Source organism: Chrysemys picta, chromosome 9, assembly GCF_011386835.1.
Source record: "Chrysemys picta bellii isolate R12L10 chromosome 9, ASM1138683v2, whole genome shotgun sequence".
Taxonomy (NCBI): domain Eukaryota; kingdom Metazoa; phylum Chordata; order Testudines; family Emydidae; genus Chrysemys; species Chrysemys picta.
Genome location: NC_088799.1, coordinates 28,813,793 through 28,830,119, shown reverse-complemented (window position 1 = coordinate 28,830,119; position 16,327 = coordinate 28,813,793). Strand labels below are relative to the sequence as shown.

The 16,327-nt window shown below is 41.7% G+C and overlaps 1 protein-coding gene across 1 annotated transcript in view; it reads left to right on the top strand.

The window, feature by feature from the left end:
- Window positions 1–1,028: 1,028 nt before the first annotated feature.
- LOC101953934 (carboxypeptidase B) overlaps window positions 1,029–16,327 on the top strand; it is a 30,716-nt gene continuing 15,417 nt past the window's right edge. Inside the window, exons 1-8 of the mRNA XM_005303294.4 lie at window positions 1,029–1,165; window positions 1,276–1,351; window positions 6,786–6,910; window positions 10,833–10,932; window positions 11,026–11,127; window positions 11,971–12,072; window positions 15,376–15,486; window positions 15,579–15,669. Coding sequence (XP_005303351.2) covers window positions 1,029–1,165; window positions 1,276–1,351; window positions 6,786–6,910; window positions 10,833–10,932; window positions 11,026–11,127; window positions 11,971–12,072; window positions 15,376–15,486; window positions 15,579–15,669 — 844 coding nt within the window. The remainder of the gene's footprint in view (window positions 1,166–1,275; window positions 1,352–6,785; window positions 6,911–10,832; window positions 10,933–11,025; window positions 11,128–11,970; window positions 12,073–15,375; window positions 15,487–15,578; window positions 15,670–16,327) is intronic.

Sequence of the window (16,327 nt, the reverse complement as noted above, 5' to 3'; positions counted from 1 at the left end):
GTTCACTCGGCTAACCTCATCACTGGCCAGCATGGGGGAAAGGAGGAGAACAATCCCCCGCAGTCTCTGCTGGCCCACCTAATGGGTCGGGGGACAGGCCAGAGACCTTCCCCTCTGGTGGGACCCACAGTGCAGATCAACTCCTCTTATATCAAATAGGGAGTTGAGGGGATGCAGGGAACCCAGGCCCACCTTCTACTCCAGGTTCCAGCCCAGGACCCCATGGATTGCAGCTGTCTTTAGTGTCTCCTGTAACAACTGCATGACAGCTACAACTCCCTGGGCTAAAATACAAAGTTTAAATTAGTACCAGTGAACACAATTAAAATGAATCTATTGCTTGGTGAATTGAGTGGTATGACATCTAACTATCAAAGTTATGTGTTGTTATGAGCAAAATAGGGGCAAGTACTATTTTTCCTTTACAACCACTTGTGTGCATTTTTGCAGGTGAAACGGAGGGAACAGCGGAAAATGTGGCCCTTTATTTATATGACTACATGTCATTAGATTTTCTTTATCCATATGCGGAGTACAGTAGAGTATTATGTGAGCATTCAGAATGCTATGAAGGGTTAGAGGCAAATTCCTCCTAGACATTTAGATTAAAGATGCAATCATCACCTAGACAATCACAAGCAATGATCCCCACCTCGCTGAATGATGTACAGGATGTGTACAGGGCCCCTGTGGACTAGAGATATACTGTAGGCCCAATTGGCATACAGCTTGTGCACCGAATTTGTTCTCAGGTACATCCATTGAATTACTTTGAATAAAAATTCATGAAAATTGTTCACCAATCATTCACAAGTGAAAAAAAAGAGCAAGATTCATCATATAAATTCTCCACTCTGAATAGGTCATCCAGTTTTAGCGGTGAGCACCCTGAGCCAGCTGTGAGACTCTCAGCTCTGTTTCCACAGGTGTGCAACAAAATACACAGATCATAAACAGTGTACAGATAAAACAAGGACAGGAGAATAATCAATCAGCTAATGAAGGGCTGCTTTGCTGTGTGATCAGTAATGAGCAGGATAAACTGGATTATAAAAGCAGATGAGAATAATCACACGCCCTTTACTTCTAAAAAAATGTGGGCTTTATTGGTTCTTGTAGGTGCCGCAGCTGCTTCAGCTCCACTTCACAGTCACCATTTTGATGGGTAAGAATTCAAATTAAGGTTAAACCGGTACTTTTTTGCTAAACAAAACTCTCTTAGCTGATATGCCTGTTTTAATCATGTCTTTTTCTCCTGCCTCCTCCACTGCCAAGAGAGAAGGTGTTTCGTGTAACACCACACAATGAAGAGCAGGTAGAATTCCTCAACAACTTGGCCAGCAACATGCAGGTAAATAAGATGGAATTGGGTGGGGGAATAGACTGTAATTTAAAGCTCTTTTGTTTTACCAATACTGATCTAAGAAATACTATATATCGTACCGTTCAATTGGAAGCCTGATCCTGAGTCCATTCAAGTCAATGTGAATTTTCCTGTTGAGGGAGCAGGACTAGGTCACAAGACAGGAGCTAAATAAACACATTTCTAGAAAATCTAGCTGAATAATCCAAGATGCATGTTAAAGCACATAATGCAACATACTCTAAAAAACAAGAGGAAAAAATGTATGGTACGATACTTTTGAATACGTGTTATGCTAAACACCACATGAAAATTCCAGTTTCCAGTGGTTTTAACTTAATGGTTACAACAGAATTTGTTCACTTAGAAATAACCCAAAAAACTAGGCTTGCATCCAACTTCAACTTTCCTTTAGCCTCTCATGCAGTATATTTTCTTCCTTGGATTTTCTTTAAAGCTTCCTACCATGCCCAATCAAGCTGCCTGTTTTTTTACTGACCTTGATGTAGATATATGATGACATGACGATGACGTGAGAAAAAATAATAAAGACAGCAAATGTGTTTTCATTACTTCCCTTCAACTTTGATGTAGTAAAATAGCTGTGGAAAGAAAAAATGCCATTGTCGGTGAGATGAAAACATGACATTTTTAATGATATGCAGAAGTGGAGGCGCTATCACCAGCAATAGGGTGATACCATATGAGAAGGCAAGGCTATTGGTGTGCCACTGCCTCCTCACCCTCATTATATAAATGAACATGCCATACTTTCTTTCAAGTGTTCCTTATAAAGGAATTAAATTAGAGGGCTGGTTTTTCTTTTTCCTAAAAATGAAAATCAAAAATCTATGCAAAATTATGGCCAAAATAGTTGACAGTCAGGACTAGTAACCAATTCTGGGATAACAGTTAGCTCACACATAAATACAGCATTCATTGATGGACACACCAGCCACAAACCTCCCTTATACTTAGGGAGGTGATGGCCAGAGAGGGGGCATAGCCAGGAAAGATGGTGGATTGGCTCCTTGGAAGCAACCTTTACTAATAGGACTTTAATGAAGCCACCAGTGCGATTGAGAACTGACTTCTCCAAACAGTAAATCCAAGGGAAGTTTGTGGACGTACCACCACCAGTCCTCTCGGGGCTTAACTCCTCCATCTGGGGAAAGAAAACAGGTACAATTTGCACCTTGTACCAGATTTAGTGAATCAGGCCCCAAATTATTTATACACACAGTGATCCCCATCTCACCGATTTATGTACAGTATGTGTACAGTGCTCCTGTGGACTAGAGATACTCTGTAGGCTCAGTTCTGCAGATACTTTGAACCCAGAATTCGCATTGATCTGCATAGGTGCCTAAGGAATGCAGAAGCTGGTCTTATCTGTTGTAAAAGGTAGTTATTAAATGTATTAATTATTTGCATGAATTATATTTATTCTGTATACAGTAATAATGGGGAAAACATGCTGGTGCCCATATAACAGCAGACTTGGTTATCAGGAAATGACAATATTGACTACAAAAGGACCAAGAAAACTATAGTAATCTTTGCATCAAAAATTACTATTCCAAATGAAATATACTTGAAAATATTTGTTGTTATTGGAATCAGAGTTGCCTGTGCTTTAAAACATTTATGCTAGTCAAAACTTCCCCCCTGAAATCCTTCAAAAAGAGAAAAAAAACTTTGAACTATGCTTGAAATTACAAACTGTGAGGAAACTGCATAGTAAGCAACATTCACTTAAGGAATGGGTTGACACAAGTGCAAGTAAAATAAAAATAAATAAATAAATAAATAGAGCAGCAACAGAAACAACAAAAGATGTGATTTTTTTTTTTTTATTGTTAGGAAGAGAAAGTTATAAATCTTAAATAGTTAACACACATTTATCATTGTATATTTAGATGACAGCACTCCATTTACATTATTGTAATCCCCAAGGTAATAATATTTTGTTCATTGCTTAGATTCTAAGGAAAAAGATGCTTTAGAAATGTTTTTATTCACATCAGTAGCCTTTACTCATGCAAGTAGGCTTATTTAGTCCCAGGCAAAATGTATACACCTTAAGGTATAAATACAAATATAGCCCCTACGGCAGTGGGGCTCAAACTTTTTCACCACAAAGAACAAGGAGTCCTTGTGGCACCTTAGAGACTAACAAATTTATTTGGGCATAAGCTTTCATGTACATTGGCCAAACCAGACAGTCTCTATGCAAAAGAATAAATGGACACAAATCTGACATCAGGAATCATAACATTCAAAAACCAGTAGGAGAACACTTCAATCTCTCTGGTCACTCAATAACAGATCTAAAAGTGGCAATTCTTCAACAAAAAAACTTCAAAAACAGACTCCAACGTGAAACTGCAGAACTGGAATTAATTTGCAAACTAGGCCTGAATAAAGACTGGGAGTGGTTGGGTCATTACAAAACCTAAATCTAATTTCCCCAATACTAATTTCCCCCTACTGTGACTCACACCTTCTTGTCAACTGTCTGAAATGAGCCACTCTCATTACCACTTCAAAAGTTATTTTTCCTCCCTTGGTATCTTGCTGTTAATTGATTTGTCTTGTTAGACTGACCTCACACTTGGTAAGGCAACTCCCATCCTTTCATATATTTATACCGGCTCCTGTATTTTCCACTCCATGCATCTGATGAAGTAGGTTCTAGCCCATGAAAGCTTATGCCCAAATAAATTTGTTAGTCTCTAAGGTGCCACAAGGACTCCTCATTGTTTTTGTTGATAGACTAACATGACTAGCCCTCTGAAACTTTTTCAGTCCCCTCCTCCCCCAGTAGTGAAATCTGTTCCTGCCCCCCCTCCATTTCTGCACAGCCAAGGCTTCCTTAGCAGAGGAACTTGGGCTAAAGGCAGAGCTGGGGGCAGAACTGGGGATGAGGGAGGAGCTGGGGCTAGGCACAGACAGAGCCGGGCTGGGGGTTGAACAGGGGGCAGAGTGGAGCTGGGGGCAGAGAGGGAATGAGGGCAGAGGACAGTTGGGAGTGGACCAGGGGGCGAAGCGGAGCTGCGGCTGGGGGCAGAGCTGGTCTGGGGGCAGAGAGGGAGTGAAAGCAGAGCTGGGCCTGGAGGCAGAGCAGGACTGGGGGCTGAACAGGGTTGTGGGAGGAGCAAGGCTGGTAGCAGAGCTGGGCTCGGAGCAGAGTGGGGCTGGAAGCATGGCACTCCCTCCCTGCCCCCTGTGGGTGCTGGCTCCAGCTCCACCACATGCCCCCCGAACGTTCCTCCATGACCCCCTAGGGGGGCACAGCCCACAGTTTGGGGACCACTGGCCTATGGACCTAAGCCTACAAGCAGCTATCCAAAGTCAGACCACTGAGCCCATGCAGAGCCCCACTGACGTTCGGGGCCGGCTCCAGGCACCAGCATAGCAAGCAGGTGCCTGGGGCGGCCAATGAAGACGGGGGGCAGCACATCCGGCAGTTCAGTCCCGCCGAATTGCTGCCCTAGAATGAAGCAGCGCTAGAGTTGCTGCTGAATTGCCGCCAATCGTGGCTTTTTTTTTTCCTCCCTGCTTGGGGCGGCAAAAACGCTAGAGCCGGCCCTGCTGACATTAATAGGGGTCTATCCACATTGAGTTTATTGCAGGATCAGGGCCTAAGTGCCCAATCCTACAGTCCTCATATAGACAAAATTCTCACTGAAATCAAGAGTTTTGGCTGCAAGAGGATCACAGTTGGCACTAGTGAGACCATTACTGTAATACTGTGGATCGTTCCAGTGTTCACTCTTCAAAAAGAATGATGAAAAATTGTAAAGGGGTTGGGAAAGAGCTAAAAGAATGATCCAAGGTCTATAAAACTTGCCTTTATAGTGAGAGACATAAGCCCAATCTATTTAGTTTATCTAAGATAAGGTTAAGAAGTAACTTGATCATGGGAAAGAGATTTCAGTTAGTAGAGTGCTCTTTAAACTTGTAGAGGAAGGCTTAATAAGCTATAATGCTCAGAAGTTGAAAATAGATACATTCAGAGTATTAAAAAGGCAGAAAGTTTTAACAGTTAACATAGAATCATAGAATTGTAGGACTGGAAGGGACCTCGGGATGTCATCTAGTCCAGACCTCTGTACTCAAGGCAAGACTAAGTATTATCTAGACCATCCCTGACAGGTGTTTGTCTAACCTGCTCTTTAAAATCTCCAATGACAGAGATTCAACAAGCTCCCTAGGCAATTTATTCCAGTGCTTAACTACCCCAACAGTAAGTTTTCCTAATGTCCAACCTAAACCATCCTTGCTGCAATTTAAGCGCATTGCTTCTTATCCTATCCTCAGAGGTTAAGGAGAACAAATTTTCTCCCTTCTCCTCCTTGTAACAACCTTTTATGTACTTGAAAACTGTTATCAAGTCCCCTGCTCAGTCTTCTCTTTGCCAGACTAAACAAACACAGTTTTTTTAATCTTCCCTCATACGTCATGTTTTCTAGACCTTTGATCATTTTTGTTGCTCTTCTCTGGACTTTCTCCAATTTGTTCACATCTTTCCTGAAATGTGGCAACCAGAACTGGACACAATACTCCAGTTGAGGCTTAATCAGCGCAGAGTAGAGCAGAAGAATTACTTCTTGTGTCTTGCTTACAACACTTCTGCTAATACATCCCAGAATGAAGTTTGCTTTCTTTGCAATAGTGTTACACTGGTGACGCATATTTAGCTTGTGATCCACTATGACCACCAGGTCCCTTTCCACAGTACTCCTTCCTGGGCAGTCATTTTCCATTTTAATAATTATTAATTCATTATTGATTATAATTAATCATTGGAACAACTTACTTAGAGACATGGTGAATTTTCTACACTTGACGTCTTGAAATCAAGACTGGATATCTTTCTCAAAGATGTGCTATAGCTCAAACAGGACTTATGGTCTTGCTGGAGAACTTACTGGAAAAGAGTCTGTGGCCTGTGTTAGGCAGGAGGTCTCACTTGATGATCATAATCATCTCTTTTGTTCTTAAAAATATATGAAAGATGATATTTCTAATTTACTCACTCCTCAGATGGACATACACATTTGTCCAGAAGTTGTCTTTGAACCTGCATGCTCATCTCCTGCCTTAGGCCCCAGTCCATTAAAAACTCTTAAACATATGCTTAAGTACTTTGCTGAACTGAAATCTTGGAAAGCTGTCACTGCCATCTGAGCAAAACTACATCTCACAATATGTGACCTACATGCCCGAATACAATCATTGTAGTTAATTTTCCAAGTGATTTTGTTTAATTTTGGAAAACTTAGGTAGATCAATGGAATATAGCCCTGGTGCTGTCTTGAGTTAATGAAGTTTACCATATTATCACTATCGAGCCATAGATACCAACCTAACAATCGTAATCACATATGTATATATTTTCATCTGTTCCACTTTTCAGATTGATTTCTGGAATCCAGACACTATCACACAAGTAAAACCAGAAATGAGAGTTGATTTCCGAGTTGAAGCGGACAAGTCCTCTGATGTTGAGAGTCTCCTGGAGCAGAGGGGAGTGGAATATGAGTATGTTTTTTTCTTATTTGATATTTTGAATGTGAGAAGGGTAAATACAGAGAAAATTTACCCAGCCAACCCTCCCATAACAGAAAGGCCATAATTGTTAGTTAAGATATTAATTAATTAATTATTAATTATTATTGTAGCCCCTAGAGGCTGCAATTAGGATTAGGGTCATGGGCAGCGGGCATCAAAGGCTGGGGGAGGCTGAGCCTCCCCAAACACAGCCCTGCATGGCCCCGCTCACAATCTGCCCCCAGACTCCCTCCTGCTTCCCAGCGCTCTGCTATGGGCGGCTCTTCCCCTGTGGCCAGGGCTCTGGGCTTGGACTTATGGGGGTCGGCTTGCGGCCAGAGACGCCGCTCGGCGCTCTGGGGCTGAGGGCTACACCGCCCGCCTGCCCGGCACTCTGGGGCTGGGGACTTCGATGCCCACCCACCTGGCGCTCTGGGCATGGGGGGGCATGCTGCCCATCTGGCACTTCGGATGGGGGTCCTGCACCGCCTGCCCTCCCAGTGCTCTGCAGCTGGAGGCGCTCGGGTGGTCTGGGGCTGGAGCCGGGGGGTGGGCTGGCAGCCGCAGCGTGGGTGGAGGCTCTGGGCTCTGGTGGCAGTGGCAGAGCTCCGGACAGAAGGGGCAGGCCGGCATCCCCAAGCCAGGGGCTCACCCGCTGCCCACGATAGGTAGACTCTGTAAAACATATAGTAAGAGATTTGAAGAGTTTACAGTATAAAAAGTCAAAATAGACAAAAGGCAGGAAAAGACAGAGGCCCGGCAAATTGAAGTGAATTGCCCAAGGCCACACAGCAGTTCAGTGAGACTGGAAGAGGTTTCCTCACGCAAACAATGTTTTCATTTATTTTTAATTATCATCATAAAACTAGTATCCAGGAGTTAGAAAACCTAGATTTCACAGACCCATCTGTTTACAAAATAATCCCATGGCACTTTCTGAAACAATCTGTCCAATACAACACCTTGAGCAACGTGATTTACTTACAACAAAGAATATTGATTCAACTCATCTATTTATTATTGAATGGCTGCAGAGCTTTGTGTGGCTTGACAGCTTGTCTCTTTCACCAAAAGATGTTGTCCAATAAAAGATATTACCTCACCCACCTTGTCTCTGCATTACACAATGTCTTTGATGGTTGGAAATTCAGCAAATTAGGCATCCTATTCTTATTTAATCCAGGAAAAGATCTCTTGGGTGCAGTGCCTTCAGTTAATGCTTCCTCCTCCTGAAGTCACTTGGAATCTTACCACTGACTTGAATACAAGTCAGATCAGGCCTTAGGTGGAACAGTTGCAGTATTATATAAATTTTCAAGTCCCCTATTGATCTCAAGGAAGTTCCACACTTAAATAATGCTCTAAGGAGACGAGTAAATAATCAGTCCCTCCAAATAGGTCCTGGATCCAGTTATCGTCATGAAGTTGTAAGGGGACCATACATATAACTTCTTACAAAGTCTTCCAATATATCTGATGCAGTACTATTCAGTCCCAGAAGCTCCTAAGAGATATCACAGCAGCACTCAAGCAGGATGGAAGAATTCTGATAGTCCTCATGCCCACACAGTGAAGGACTTGTGCTGCAAAGTCATTTAGGCGCCTTTGAAAATCCCACTTGTAACTTATATTTTCAAATCACTATGCAAATACTGTGCCAGGATCAGCAATATGTTCTGGCTCCTTTGTGCCACTCTGGGGCAGCTGCCAATAAGATTTATGGAGTATAGTTGTAGCCATGTCGGTGCCAGGATATAAGAGACCCAAGGTGGGTGAAGTAATATCTTTTATTGGACCAACTTCTGTTGGTGAGAGACAAGTTTTCTGAAGGTTTCAGAGTAGCAGCCGTGTTAGTCTGTATCCGCAAAAAGAACAGGAGTACTTGTGGCACCTTAGAGACTAACAAATTTATTTGAACATAAGCTTTCGTGAAGAAGAGCTCTGTGTAAGCTCGAAAGCTTGTTTCCCTTACCAACAAAAGTTGGTCCAATAAAAGATATTACCTCGCCCACCTTTTCTCCCTAATAAGGTTTATGGCTGACATGTGTCACCGTAGTAGTACAAAACAGCTGAAACATATGGATATATGTGGACCATTAATTGTATAGTGGGTAAGTGAGTATTATCTCATTTTACCAATATACAGAAACAAACACCAAGTCAAGTGGCAGAGCTGGATTAGGGTAGACAAGCTTTTGGCTCACAGCCCCATGCTCGGTTCACTAGATCAAACTCCTTCCTACTAGATCATGCAGCTCTCATTAAATTAGTCCGTTTAATCTGCTAAATCTGTGTTTTCAATCTGTTAAGAATCCATCCCTGGAGACATTTACTGGAGCCCCTTAACATATCATAGGACAAATGTATGCAAAATAACTAATGCTAATGGGACAGTTACAAAAAAATTACCACTAATATTAAAGCAGAGACCTCAGTAGTTATCAGTGGTAGTAACGTTATTTCATTAAAAGACATTAAAAGACCAAACGGTTTCTTTTTCAAGTCTTAAGGAAACCACAGCAAAGCTATTAATGCTGCACTTGCCGCTATAATTGTATTTCTGACATATTCAGAGTAGCCCTATGAAGGAAAGACCCATATATTTTGGCAATAAAAATATAATTATAGTTCTTTAAAAGATTATTTTCAGTGCTCTTACTGCCCCCTTATAGCATAAGAATCCATTGAAAGTAAGATTTTCTCTTTAGCAAGGGAGTTATACTGGTATGTGCTAGAATTTCCTACAATATACATGAATTTGCACAAGTTCATGCACCTGTCTTCTGATTGTGAGGCCATCAGGGTCGCAGGGTGTCCCTGACAAACTTTAGCAGAATGTCCTTGTGACAGCCAAAGTAAATACAATTCTTTGATCTGCAGCTGCAGTGCCCTGAAATTATGTCAATGCAACTAGTTCAAGTGTTTGTTATGAAGGCTGGCGTTGCACAGCAAATTGACCTCTCGCTCTTCTATCCAGATCACTTTGATCAAGAACATATTGTTTTTGCAATTTTTGACCCTCTTGCTATTCAGGGTAAGACAAGCGCTGGGAAAACAAAAGTTAGAGTAGCGGGAATAAAAGCAAACTGTCCCAAGGTACTGTCTGATGATAAACCTTATTCATGAGTCTCAGTCCATGGGAAAGGTGAGTGGCAGAGATCCAGTCAGAGGCAGACAGGACTTTATTGCCTGTGTGATGTTTGTTTGTTGGATGACTGCATTCACCTTGCTGCAGCCAGCATACAACAAATATAGTAGAGCTAGGATTATTGTTCAGTCCATTGGCACTATGAGGCTGCCAAACCACACCTGAACACTGGGAGTTTGGTTTGACAGAGCGAGGGTTACCATTTTACAGATGTTTGCTCGGTGATATCTTTTCAATGCATTGGGATGTTACATCATCATGTTGTGACATTATGGGGCAAATGTCATTCTGTGTTATCAACTCAAGAAAGGCCCCATTCTCTAGAAGCCCATGTCCACAAGCAAGAAAATGATGGCCGCATAAGCTCACACTGCGGTGAAGGGGAGTGGGCTGCTCACAGAGGAAGAGCACTTGCTCCATGAGCTTATCCTTAGAGCTTATCCCTGCAGCTGACCCAAAAGAGCTTGCACTGTGGAGGGTTGGGAGAAAAGAGCTGACCTGGTGGACAGCTGCTGGCCAAGAACAGCGCATCCTTGGAGCAGAACATAAGGCAAAATTAGGCTAGATGTGAATTCACCATACATTGTGGTCAGGAATGTAATCCCAACCCAAACACTTCATTTCAGAATCACTGTAGTTCCAAATGGTAGATCAATGACATCTGCCCAATGTTTTCTCCAGCAGGGAAAGTCAAATTTTCTGGACAATTTCACCCCACTGACAAGTCTTCTTTCTATATTTGATATCACTGTGGGTTTATTGCAGAATTCTGATCGACAACCTGAAGACGGTACTTGATGCTCAGTTTGACAGCAATGTTCGTGCTACTGGACACAATTATGAAAAATACAACAACTGGGAAACGGTAAAGTCTATAAATATGCTACACTCTTCATTCATTAATTGCTTTGGCACTGGGGTTAGAGATGCCATTTAACTTAATGGTTGTATTAAACAGATAGCTGCTTGGACTGCTGACATTGCTGCTCAGAATGCAAACCTTGTCTCCCGCACTCAGATCGGGACTACATTTCAGGGACGGCCCATATACCTCCTGAAGGTGATTGGTTTTAATTTCTTTTTAACAGTCTGGTCGGTTCTCATAAAAATAATAAAATTACAATATTTATTAAGGCATCACTAACTCTGACATGTATTATAAATCCTCTAGGAAATCAAAACAGATTTTGAGAGCTACTTTTATTGTGAATTTTTATCCTTTTGATTTAAGGTAAAGGGTTTATAGAGTGAAACCCATAATAAATATTTTGGAAGTTCAGACCTATAAATTTAACCACATTCCTGTGAGCAATGTAAATGATAATTTACCTTTATGTAATTGTTCACGCCATCTGTTGTTTGTAAACCCACTTACTATAAAGAGATCTATAAATGTCAGTCTATCTGGCAACAGGAAACAAACCCAATTTCTCTATCTTCTTCAGATATCATTTTCTGTCACGTAACTCTTATGAATAAATAAGATACCAAGAAATAAATGAGGGGGGGGGAATGGGAGAGATGGAGAAAGAGACAAAATTACTTACCCAACACAGCACCAGCATTCACTAGAATGTATATAGCCAACTTGGTCTTTTCAGCTAATAATACTATCATAAGAAATCTACCAACACTGTGTAGTAATGAAATATTCTGTGAAAATATGGTCATGTCTGCATTAATAAAAAATAAAGCAAATAGGATTGTACTATTTTAACTTGAACAACTTAATTGTCCAGAAGGGCAAAAATCTACTCTGTTAGTATTAGGTTTTCAATTTAATCAAGGAATATAGCTCATACTGCTGTCAAGTTTCACCTTTAGAGTCACTAGTCTGGCGACAGAATAGTAATAATTTGTACACCAAATAGGTTGTTTTTTCATGACATTTTATCTACTATAGGTGGGGAAAAGTGGTTCAAACAAAAAGGCCATCTTTATGGATTGTGGTTTCCATGCAAGAGAGTGGATCTCCCCTGCATTCTGCCAGTGGTTTGTGAAAGAGGTTGGTAAGCTCAGTAACAAAAAAGGGTTTTCACAAAATAAATCAACTTTAGAGGAAACTGACACAGACTGTAACAAACGTGAAACAAATACAATAATACGATCTCTTGCAGTTCAGTCCTTGGCAGTTTCTAATCCAGTGCTTTCTAATTTTATTCTCTGATTTTGGATTTGGGTTGGAAATATACAACTTGGGCGCCATTCTCCCCTTGATGTGAAGTGTATACACACTATAGGCCGGATCCTCAGGACTGGCCATTTGATACCTGAGCAGCTTGTGGAAACAAAGAGCATCAGGACGCTTCAGGGATGTGATGACCCCTGAGGGGGCCATTCCAACATCCAGGAATTGCTGCAATCTGGGCTGCCTCTTGTCACTGGCCACATCCACTACACCAGGGACAAGGCTGGGAGGCAGAGGCATAGTGCAGGCTATTCTGGCTGTCTGCCAGGGGAATCCCAAGGCAACCACTCAAGTTTGCTTTGCGGTTTTAAGTATTGCCCTTTAATTTCCATTAAAATTCTTTAAAAGAAATGAGCTACTCATTCTCACTGTGGTAGGTATGACTAGAATCCCCTGTGCATAAATGTATATATAGAGAGGTGATAGACGGACAAACCAATGAATCTGCTTCATGTCTATATTATTATAACACTATTGTAACACTACAAATCCAGTCATGTTCCTGGCTCAGTTTGTGGTGTAGAAGTTTTGACACTGAATTCAATGGTTCAGAATTCAGCCCTGTGTGTGGTTTTAAAGAATGGGAGAAGTCAAGGTAAACTGTAGAAGGCATCTGAGTGTACATGATAGAAGTAGGATGGATGCCTGTCTTCCTAATGCTTCATATTCCCAGGTTCCTTGGAATCATTCTATTTCTCCAAAAAAAAAGAAAGAGAAAGCATGGAAGCTTTTCTTCACCTAAACAGAACAAGAAGATTATGGAAATGTAATCAAAGGCTGGGAAGACAGCTCCCTAATTGTTGTATTCAGGGGTAGGAAAATAATAATGTTGGTATTATTTGCCTTAAACAGTTACCACTTCTTACCGTTAAAGGTAATTTGTTACATATAATAAGAAATAACATTTTTCTGTAACTAGAAAGCATCACCTTCTAGTACATGAGACTCACACGTGAAGTGAGATTCACTCCATGCTTGCTTTATGAATTCTTAAAAGAAATATAAGTTTCTATTCTCTCTCTCATCTCCTAACACTACATAGGTAGGGAATGCTGATGAACACTATACACACAGCCTCCTCTAAAGGGAAAAAGATACACTCCTCTTCAGTAGAATAATCTTTAAAAAGCAACTCCATGCTGCTTAATTCTCAAATTTTATAAAAATTCCTACATTTAAAAGGTTTTAAAACAGAAGCAGCAGGAGATAGTTAAAATCCAAACAAAGGAAAACCAATGTATTTGATTGGCTCATGCTAGCACAGACATAGTGGTGATGTGGCTAATCTTCCTGTCCTCCGAGAGACATCCATGTAGTTTTGCATAAGGAGCAATGGAAATTGAAAGTGACAAGCAGATGGGAAAGTGATCTCTTTATCTCCCAGTAAAACTGAAGATAGTACCTGTTACCATTTTTCTTTTAGCAATTATTTTTACTACAATCATTGGGGGGGGGGGGTTAGCTGAAATAGTCAATATATGAATGTACTTGACTGAAGGTGATGACTTTCTTCAGTGGTTTTGGGGAGGGAGGAAGTACTTTAACATTATGATCCTCTTTTGTTTATTTAAAAGTGCTACTGGACACAAATGTCCAAAGGCAGAAAGGAAAGGCATGACAGGGCTGCCCAGAGGATTCAGGGGGCTTGGGGTCTTCGGCGGCAGGGGACCCCCGCTGCCGAAGACCCGGCACTTCGGCGGCGGGTCCTGGGGTGGAAGGATCCCCAGCCGCGGGTCTTCAGGGCACTTCAACGGTGTGTCCCGGAGCGGAAGGACCCCCTGCCGCCGAAGACCCAGAGGGGAAGAAGCTCCCGGGGCCCGGGCCCCACGAGAGTTTTCCGGGGCCCCTGGAGCAAGTGAAGGACCCCGCTCCAGGGGCCCCGAAAAACTCTCATGGGGACCCGGGGCAAATTGCCCCACTTGCCCCCCCACCCCCCCCGGGCGGCCCTAAGGCATTAGCTGAGTTAGAGAATATGCAAAAGGCAGGAAGAAGCACCAGTTCTCCCAGTAACCGTAATCTGCTTTTGAACACTGTTTATCAGTCAACAAACTACAGGCCTGATTCTCAATTGCTTTGCACCCTATGTAGTCATGCACATTTGTGCAAAGTGAGGGAAACATGAGTGCAATACACTACCAGATCAGAATGGCAGCTTTTCTATGCCCCATTTACACTCACTTTATACAGGTGTAAATCTGTAAATGATCACACAAAGCACAAAGTAGTGGAGAATCAGGCTCTACAGCTTTAGTGAAGGAGTTTTGTTGATGCCTCTGTGTGCTAAGGAAAGGAGTGGGGAAGATCATGTAATGTTCCATTATCTATGCTTTTGAGACTGTTTGTGATGAGAGCTTGCCAGAGTCAGAAGTGTATCTATTGTACTGAATGTCTCAGGAGGATCCTCACTGTACAATTCTATGGGATATTTTCTTGCATATTTTCTTGCATTCAAATAAAAAGTTTTAAGACGGTGGACTACAGGGATGCAAGAGCCCTTACAGAATATGTGGCCAGGACCACTGAATACCTCTAAATAGGAAGTCATTCTTTGGAGAGCTGAGTCTGCCTACTGGCATGCTGATTTAGTGCATTGCTCATGATCAGTGCTTGTTCATCTATGCAATGTTAAGTTAGATGAATAATGCTGCTTTAAAACAGTAGTGTGGTTCTAATTGATATAACTTGGGATTTATTCCTTGTTCTTTCCAGTACTTAAAAATATCTCAAAGCTTTAGCCTGTCTCACATGTCAGAATATGGAGAGTACAGAATCACTTTCCAGTGCTAAACTATTATCATTAATTCTAGGGTGCTTGGGCCAGAGCCAAAACCCACTGAAGTCAGTGGAAAGGCTCCCATTGACTTCAGTGGCTTTTGGATCGGGCCCTTAATGAAGCAGGCTACCTCAGAAGAACATACTTGCACTTTTGGATTTACATTGGTGGACTGGTTTGCACAAAGAGCCTTTTAAAAAAATTCCCATATTAAACATATCAGGTAAAAAGATTATGCATCAATTTCAAAAGACAACACACACTTGTGCTTTTAAAAATACATTTCAGAACCACCAGCAATTTCTGATTCCATGAAAACAACAGCTCTCTCTTTGATCTATATCTAGGCTGTTAGTACCTATGGAAGTGATACCCTTATGACACGTCTTCTCAACAACTTGGATTTCTACATCCTGCCTGTCCTTAATATTGATGGCTACGTCTACACCTGGACCAATGTATGTACACTCTTCTTTCTGAACAAGAATCTCACGGAATGGGTCAAATACTGTAACTGTCCATTAGTATTCACATGCACTTTCCATTTCAGTACCGCATGTGGAGGAAGACACGTTCCACAAACTCTGGCAGCAGCTGCATTGGTACCGACCCCAACAGGAATTTTAATGCTGGGTGGTGCAGTAAGTATTTCCTAATATTTGATGAAACTGAACATTGAAAGGTGCAGCATGTAACGTATCAAAAGGATGCTTCCACAAAGATGCTTCCCTCACTCCTAAAGTTGGTCCTTCAGGGCCTGGAGGAAGGATCATCATCAACGTACTTTAGGGAAGCTTACACCGTTGTTGTGCATGCTACACCTGTGCCTTAAGATGAACAGAAGACTTCTGTCACCAGGGCTGTCAGTCTGGAAGTTTCTGTGGGCACTGAATTCATACTGGGGGAAAGCATTGTACTGAAGCAAGAAAAGTGACAGTCACTAGACTTCCACTCTAATTCCTGGGAGTGCCTGGTGTTATGCAGCAGACATTCAAGGAAAGGTCCCTAATAAAGCACTGCAGGTCAACAGAATTGTTCACTTCTCATACATTAATTCACTTACATAAAATGATCACTTACTTCAGTAACATATGAAATGGTTTTATTCCTCCAAATATAGTAGCTGTGAAAGAAAAAAAAGTATTTGCAGAATGCTATGACACATTGCCTAAAAGTATGTGATCACATAATAAATATTCTGTCTCCATGTATAGTATATGCTCCAGGGGACTAACTTAAGGTTGCCTACAGAGTCTTAACTATAACTTTGGTGACACTAAATCACCACCTTTATGGTCC